Raw genomic sequence first — 7,627 nt, forward strand, 5'->3', positions numbered from 1 at the left:
GGGCCGCCCCTCCTCCTACCGGGCTCTCCGCAGCGCCGTGTCCAGCCTGGCACGTGTGGACGATTTCCACTGCGCCGAGAAGATCGGGGCCGGCTTCTTCTCCGAGGTCTACAAGGTAGGATCTGACGAGATGGCAGAGGGGCGGAACCGAGCCTTCCACCGGAGGCTAGAACTTGAGGGCCCACAGCTGGGATAAAGAACCCGGACTCCGACGACCCGCTCAACCTGTCGGGCCCACGCCGGCCTTTGCTGCCCCCAGGTTCGGCACCGACAGTCGGGGCAAGTCATGGTGCTGAAGATGAACAAGCTCCCCAGTAACCGGGGCAACACTCTACGAGAGGTGCAGCTGATGAACCGTCTCAGGCACCCTAACATCCTAAGGTGAGCAGCTCCAGCCTCTGGCTGGGCAACTTGTTCACAGAGGGGTGGGTGGGCATCCCGCTCGCTGAAAAGTGGGAAATGAGGCCTGGCTGGAGCTCTTAAGCCTACCCTCCTGTCTTCCCCATCCTCTTCCAGGTTCATGGGAGTCTGTGTGCATCAGGGGCAGCTGCACGCTCTTACAGAGGTGAGGGCAGGCCAGAAATCGGGAACCCACTTCTGCCGCCAAGGGAAAAGAGAGGAGGGCACCTGGTGGGTCTGCGGAGGAATGAGGAGAGGCACAGGACCTTCTCCCAGGGGAGGCTTCCTGAACTTCCCTTTGGCCAAACCACTTTTAAGAGCCCTCATTCTGTGTATTACCTGGAACAGTGCTGCCCTGTTGAACTTTCTACAGCGTTGGAAATGCTCTGTATTTGTGCTGTCTGATACAATAGCCATCGGCCACACATGGCTAGCTTAGAGCATGGAAAATGGGGATGTGACTGAGGAACTGAATGTTTAATTTAACATTTAAATTTAATAACTTAAATAGCTGCACATGGCTAGTAACTACTGGGCAGTCCTAGAAAGTGAATGGGAGTCCCTAGATCACAGACTCACCCTTCTGATCATTGTGAGGGGGGATACTCTCCTGGGTATCCCCAGCCTAATTAGCGAGAGGCCTACAGTACAGACGACTGAAGCCTTAACATTTATTTCCTTTCTCCTACCCTTTTGTCCCAGTATATGAATGGGGGGACCCTGGAACAGCTGCTCAGCTCTCCAGAGCCTCTGTCCTGGCCAGTCAGGCTCCAGCTGGCTCTGGACATTGCCCGAGGCCTGCGGTACCTGCATGCCAAAGGTGTATTCCACCGAGATCTCACATCCAAGGTAGGATGGCCAGGTGGGTGGAGACATGGAGGGTTTGAGACTATTTTGTTGTAACTGATCCACTGATGTTGGAATGTAGACAATATTTCTACTAGGGTATTGCAGTGACAAGGCATTGGAGAATAGTGGGAGATCTGGGATGAGGAGAGTCCTCCAAAGGTTCACACTAGAGAGTTGGATAATGTTGCACTATTGGGGTATACTGGACAACTGGAAAAGTGGGTTGCAGTTGTGCTACAGTGATGAGTCTTTAGGTTTATATTGGGAGACCAGAGAGCAGATGGTAATGGGTGTGTGAGAATGCCTATTTGTGTGTGTGTCAGAACTGCCTGGTCCGACGAGAAGACCGTGGCTTCACAGCTGTGGTGGGTGATTTTGGGCTGGCTGAAAAGATTCCCGTGTATAGGTGAGGTGACCCTGTTACCCTAAAGCCTCCCAGAGGTCCCCTGTTGAAGTAAAGCTCCCTGGAACATTTCCCTTGGGGTGGGGAGGGAGCTCACCTTGTTCCCTTTTGCCTGGGGAGGATGCCTAAATGGGATGTTTCTGACCGCTGCCCCTGCAGGGAAGGGGCAAGTAAGGAGCCATTGGCTGTGGTGGGTTCCCCATACTGGATGGCTCCAGAGGTGTTGCGGGGAGAGCTGTATGATGAAAAGGTAAGACAATCCTTCATGGCTTCAAGGCTCTCCAGACACCTTTCTATGGTTCCATCCCAATGACAAACCCACCAAATATTAGGAACCTTAAGAGTCCCCATAACCCTCAGAGTCACCTTTCCAACACATTGAAATTGACAAGATTATTCCCCCACCCAAATTCTGGGCTATTCCAACTGAATGCTGGAATGAGAACTGTCAGTTCCTCCCCCTGTCATTATCATCTTCTCCCCTTAGGCTGATGTCTTTGCCTTTGGGATTGTGCTCTGTGAACTCATTGCCCGAGTACCTGCAGATCCTGACTACCTGCCCCGCACTGAGGTGACTATCTCTAGGTGAAAGAGGAGACTCTAGACTAGGTGCTTCATACCTCAGGAGGGCTCGGGAGGTTGAGATCCTCATAGGGAGGCAGGAGGAGAACCCAAGGAAGGCTGACTTCAGGCCCCTCCCCTGTCCCCACAGGACTTTGGCCTGGATGTGCCGGCTTTCCGAACCCTGGTGGGGGATGACTGCCCGCTGCCTTTCCTGCTCCTGGCTATCCACTGCTGCAGCGTAAGAGCCTCATGCTCCCTCCTGGTCCCCTGCCACATTCATGAGCTGACATGGCTTCCAGGTGATGGGAGGAAAACTCAGGGACCCTCTTTCAGAGGACTGAGTAAAGCCGCCCCTGTCTGCTCATCAGATGGAACCCAGCACCCGAGCCCCCTTCACTGAAATCACCCAGCACCTGGAATGGATCCTGGAGCAGCTGCCTGAGCCAGCCCCCCTCACTAGGACTCCACTGACACACAGTCAGGGTAAGTGAGCATGACCTTGGCCCAGTAGGAGTCATTTTGCCTCTCTCCTCCTTAGAACTCAAAAGTTATCTGGGGGAGGCTAAGTGGATTTTAGTTGGAAAAGCTGAGAGTCGCGTGGGGTAGGGTGGGAAGACATCTCAGAGAAGATATTTTCTACTGCTAGAACCTGCTTGAGGGAGTGCAGGAAGAAAAGACGAGGTAAAAGGTGGCTGGAGGCGACTTTCCCCCTTTGCAAAACTCCTTGTGAGACTCCCTTTTCTGAGTTCTAGTGCCATCAGGCTCCTGGAGAGCTATGATCAAAAGCTGAGAACAGTGATCACAGACTTCTCTGCCTACAGGGTCTGTTCCAAGAGGAGGTTCCTCTGCCACACTTCCCAGGCCAGACCCCCGACTCTCTCGAAGCCGGTCAGACCTCTTCCTTCCCCCATCACCAGAATCACCCCCCAACTGGGGGGATAATCTAACACGAGTCAACCCTTTCTCACTACGGGAAGACCTCGGGGGTGGCAAGATCAAGCTCCTGGACACACCCAGCAAGCCGTTCACTCCCCTGCCCCTCGTACCATCATCACCACTACCCTCCACCCAGCTACCCTTGGTGACCACTCCGGAGAATCTGGTCCAGCCTGGGACGCCTGCCCGCCGCTGCCGCTCTTTACCATCATCCCCTGAGCTTCCCCGACGTATGGAGACTGCATTGCCAGGCCCCGGCCCTCCCCCCATGGGCCCCTCGGCTGACGAGAAGATGGAGTGTGAGGGCAGCAGCCCAGAACCAGAACCTCTGGGACCAGCTCCCCAGCTGCCCCTGGCTGTGGCCACAGACAACTTCATCAGCACTTGTTCCTCAGCCTCCCAACCCTGGTCCCCTAGATCAGGACCGCCCCTCAACAACAACCCCCCAGCTGTGGTGGTCAACTCTCCACAGGGGTGGGCTGGGGAGCCCTGGAACCGGGCTCAGCATAGCCTGCCCCGGGCAGCAGCCCTGGAGCGGACAGAACCCTCGCCACCCCCTTCAGCCTCCCGGGAGCCTGAGGAGGGGCTGCCCTGCCCTGGCTGCTGCCTTGGCCCCTTCAGCTTTGGCTTCCTGTCCATGTGCCCCCGCCCCACCCCAGCTGTTGCCCGCTACCGCAACCTGAACTGTGAGGCAGGCAGTCTCCTCTGCCACCGAGGGCACCACGCCAAGCCACCTACACCCAGCTTGCAGCTGCCTGGGGCACGCTCTTAGCAATGAGGCCTGTGATCTCAGGCCTCCAACTTTGGCCTTCTGGACACCTTGTGAGGACAGAGTGCACTTACCAGACAACGCCAGCCCCAGATAGGCTGACCGACTCTTCTCCCCATATAGGGGAGCCTCAGCATGGACTTGAGGGACAGAATACAACCCCTGGGCTTGCTGTCCTGTGGGGATCACTGAACCAGACACAGCACTGCTGACATACAAGACTAACACGTGCAAATTATTTAAAAATATTTCAATAAAACTGCCTGGCTGGCTCCGGGCCGCCCCATCTACTCAGCCCATGCACCCTCCTCCCCACCCATTTCCAGTATGGGAGGTTCCTGAGGGAGGCCAGGGTCCCTTCCAGAGACTTCTTCACCCTCTTCCCAGGAACTGCCTGGGTTCCAAGCAGGCCATTGGCTGACTAGAAGTGTCAGGGTGGATCAGCGCTTGGCTGACCACTGCCCAGAATGAAGGAGGGCCGGGGATGATGATGACGTCGGGAGTAACGGGCCACAGGTTAGGGATGGGAGTCACAAGGTCTGTTGGCAATGCATTCTGGAAGAGTAAAGCATCAGTGAGCTCCACAGCTGCTATCACTAAACCCTCATCCATCTTATCCTGTCTCTCCTCCCCAGCTCCCTGGGCAGCCTCCCTCCTGTCCTAGGCTTTATCTGCCCATCTCTGCCCAACCCACCCTTACATAAGCAGACCAACCCACTGGATGCTGTGACAAAGAGTTTTCTATCTGACCTCTGGGTCCCTCTACCACTCAAGCCCTGACTCATGTCTCAGCACCTCTCTCACTTACCCAGCTCACTGCAAAGAGTGATCCCAGTCTGGAAACTTGAAAGCTGCCAGTTCACAGATATACCGAAAAGACTGTGTACAGTCTCTTGCTATCTGCCATCTTGATCTCCATTCCAGTTTTTGTACTTTGGCACAGTTTTTGGTTTGAGAAGAATACCTACAGAATATAAAGCAGAACTGGGATACTCTGGACCCTTCCTAGCTCTTCCTTCTCTCCCCTTGCTCTGTATAAAACCTAGCCCAACTCCCAACCCATCCTACCTGCATAAGACCATGTCTACTCATGGTTCCAAGGTTGATTTCTAGACTCACAACTAGAAGAGGCTTTAGGACCAAGGGAGGAAAAATCACCCAAGGTGCTAACATGAATAGGGAGCATGAGAAGGCCACCCTCTTTTCAGGGTCCCTAAGGCTGATCTTCCAAGTTACTGCACTGCTCCCTTGCAGACTTCCCTGAGAGGGGAGAGGCCTCTAGCGCCCCAAGTGGCCTAATTGAGAAAGTACAGCCTCAGTTTGGGTAGCCTGGTCACATGGATGAGAAGTTAGTGAGGCCCTAATTGTTTCTCCCTCTGAAAGATGACATAGATTCCTCAATCCAGTATTTATTTTTCAAAGCATGTGGCAGGGATCTGTAGGTAGTGGGGATAAAATAGAATGTCTTAAAGAGTTATTAACCAAATAGAGGAAACGGACAGTTGTAACATTGATTTGTGGAAGAGTTTTGGGACCAGTGCATGGGAAGAGATTGTATTATTATGTCTTTATGAGAGGGTTGTGGGGTTGAACATATCCAAAAGTGCTCACAGACTTACCAGTAATTTGAGCGATCATTTGACCAAGTCATCTGCCGGACATTATCAGTGTTGAGGTCAATCCAATATGTATCTGCGCCACCATCTGACAATAATTTATCAAAGCTGCTGGGGAGTGCCTGCAGGGGAAGATTCAGAGAAACCAGAGATATGCGGAGAGTGATGAGAAATACGAAAGAAAATGAAAACTCAGGAGGTGGCCTGTGAGTTTTGGCAAGAAGGCTATGCCCATGGTTGGTACATGACAGCTCATTGATGACCTGTCCCTTCATCCTTCAAGTGCCACTCTTTAGTTCATCTCCCAAGTGGGTAAGAATTTCTGCCATCCCTTGGAGGGGAGTTGTTCTGTACGCTGTGTTGGTCCCAAGGAACCTGTCTCTCCCAGCCAGCCACTTGACTGTCTGAAAGACCATGAGAGTCAAACCATTAAGCCCAGAAGGCTGACCAGAAAGTTGAGATAGACACAAGTGAAAGCAGAGGTGATTCAGAAGTTTCAGCTCTCACGCCAACTGTAATCAGTCAGGAGCAGCCACCTGGAGCATAGGGCTGAGAAGGTGCAGAGAGGCTGTTTCCAAGTTCAGTGACAACTGGTGTGATTATCACTATACTATGGGAAAGGAATGCGAGCCATGGTTTGCACGCCAGGTGTGCAGTGCCCTTCCTGACTTGATGCCATACCTCCCTTTACCTAACTACCCACTTCTATGTGTAGATAAGGGTATACTTACTAAATACTGATTACGTTGACCCAAAGTGGCCAGCTTGGAGGACAGAGATGTACAATGGTTTTGGCTCTCTTCCCAAGTTTTCTCAGTTGGTGAGAAGTAAAAGCAGCGCTTCTCATGCAGTGTCCATCCCATCAGACAGCAGGTGTCTAAAAGAAGGAAGAGTGTGACAGCAGCAGCACTTGGGATGAAAGTGATTACTCAACAGCCTAGGGCCAACAATATGCCCTTCTAATCTCAATGTCTTCTAGTCCTTGATCTTTGCAATCTTTCTTATTTTGTCTCCCCTGGAAATGCTGTACTTGTACATATTTAGTAAAATCCTTAACATTCAACAATATTACTTCCCAACTTGTTGGGAGGTTTATTTTAACCAGGCTAGTTTTACTATGCCCAATTTCTGAAAGATTACAGTCCAATCCAACAATTTGGTTAACCTCACCTGTAGGTAACTGGTCACTAGGCCTCTCGTTCATTCGTTCATTCATTCATTCATTCTTTCTTTCTTTCTTTCACCCCATTACTCCCTAAAGCATTCCCAACTGCCAACACTCCACCAGCCACCGGCCATGTCCTCTCTCCATGCTTTGGTAAGCAGACAACCTTGGTTCCTGTTTTGCTAAAAGTGTTAGCACTCTCCATTTCCCTCCTTCACACCTCAAAATTTCTTTGTTCTTTTCCTGGCTATCCCTTTAAACATGACTGACTTCCTTCACATCCCACACCTCAATCTGAGCTCCTGACCCCAACCCGCTTCTCTCCATGGGTTTGACCCATCAGCCTTATCTCCATCACTCAAAATCCACTCCCTGTCCACTGGTTCCCCTCTCCTGTCTTCATTTTCTCATATCCCTACCCAGTATTCCCTTTGATATACTGTCCTGTGGTGACTTAGAGGAATGAAAAGAAACTGGTGTGGCCATTATGGGATATTAGCGATATTAGGGGATAACTAGCACACCTATCCCCTAATATTATTTTACATTTTGTATTAGGCAGAAAAAGCCAAGGAGGGTTTTGAATAGAGGACTTCTGCTCACATGCTATATACCAAGTATCTGGGATGTCTGGAACATGTAGTATGTATTCCATCACTTTAACATAATGAATTTTCTGTAATGACATGACCTAGACTGGGAGAGCATGATCACATTTGTGCTTTTAAAGGATCATCCTGGCTCCAATATGAAGAATGGAACATATTTGAACAGGGGAGGGGAGGGGAGTTAGGAAAACACTCAGCAATTGCAGACCTGCCTGTCTGCGATCACCCGGCGGCGTGCGCGTGAGCTCCCGGCCAGCGCGGGAGCTCCCGGCCTGCGCGACAACAGACCCAGGAAGGACCCAAGGACCCCAGAGGGGG

At 51.8% G+C, this 7,627-nt stretch overlaps 2 protein-coding genes across 2 annotated transcripts in view; one reads left to right on the top strand and one right to left on the bottom strand.

Moving 5' to 3' along the window:
- The first annotated feature begins 1,108 nt into the window (after positions 1-1,108).
- Tesk1 (testis associated actin remodelling kinase 1) lies at positions 1,109-4,192 on the top strand. The gene is made up of 6 exons (XM_019206799.1): positions 1,109-1,248; positions 1,811-1,901; positions 2,139-2,222; positions 2,364-2,453; positions 2,584-2,698; positions 3,037-4,192. The coding sequence occupies exons 1-6, from the start codon at positions 1,109-1,111 to the stop codon at positions 3,921-3,923; spliced, it is 1,407 nt and encodes a 468-aa protein (XP_019062344.1). The 3' UTR covers positions 3,924-4,192.
- A 5-nt stretch (positions 4,193-4,197) lies between these two features.
- Positions 4,198-7,627, bottom strand: part of Cd72 (CD72 molecule) — an 8,040-nt gene continuing 4,610 nt past the window's right edge. The window contains exons 6-9 of the mRNA XM_010619326.2: positions 6,268-6,413; positions 5,540-5,658; positions 4,729-4,884; positions 4,198-4,475 (exon numbers count right to left, since the gene is read on the bottom strand). Of these exons, the coding sequence (XP_010617628.1) occupies positions 4,734-4,884; positions 5,540-5,658; positions 6,268-6,413 (416 nt within the window). The 3' untranslated portion in view covers positions 4,198-4,475; positions 4,729-4,733. The remainder of the gene's footprint in view (positions 4,476-4,728; positions 4,885-5,539; positions 5,659-6,267; positions 6,414-7,627) is intronic.

The sequence above is a fragment of the Fukomys damarensis genome, unplaced genomic scaffold (assembly GCF_012274545.1).
Source record: "Fukomys damarensis isolate Sample0158 unplaced genomic scaffold, DMR_v1.0_HiC HiC_scaffold_36, whole genome shotgun sequence".
Classification (NCBI taxonomy): Eukaryota; Metazoa; Chordata; class Mammalia; order Rodentia; family Bathyergidae; genus Fukomys; species Fukomys damarensis.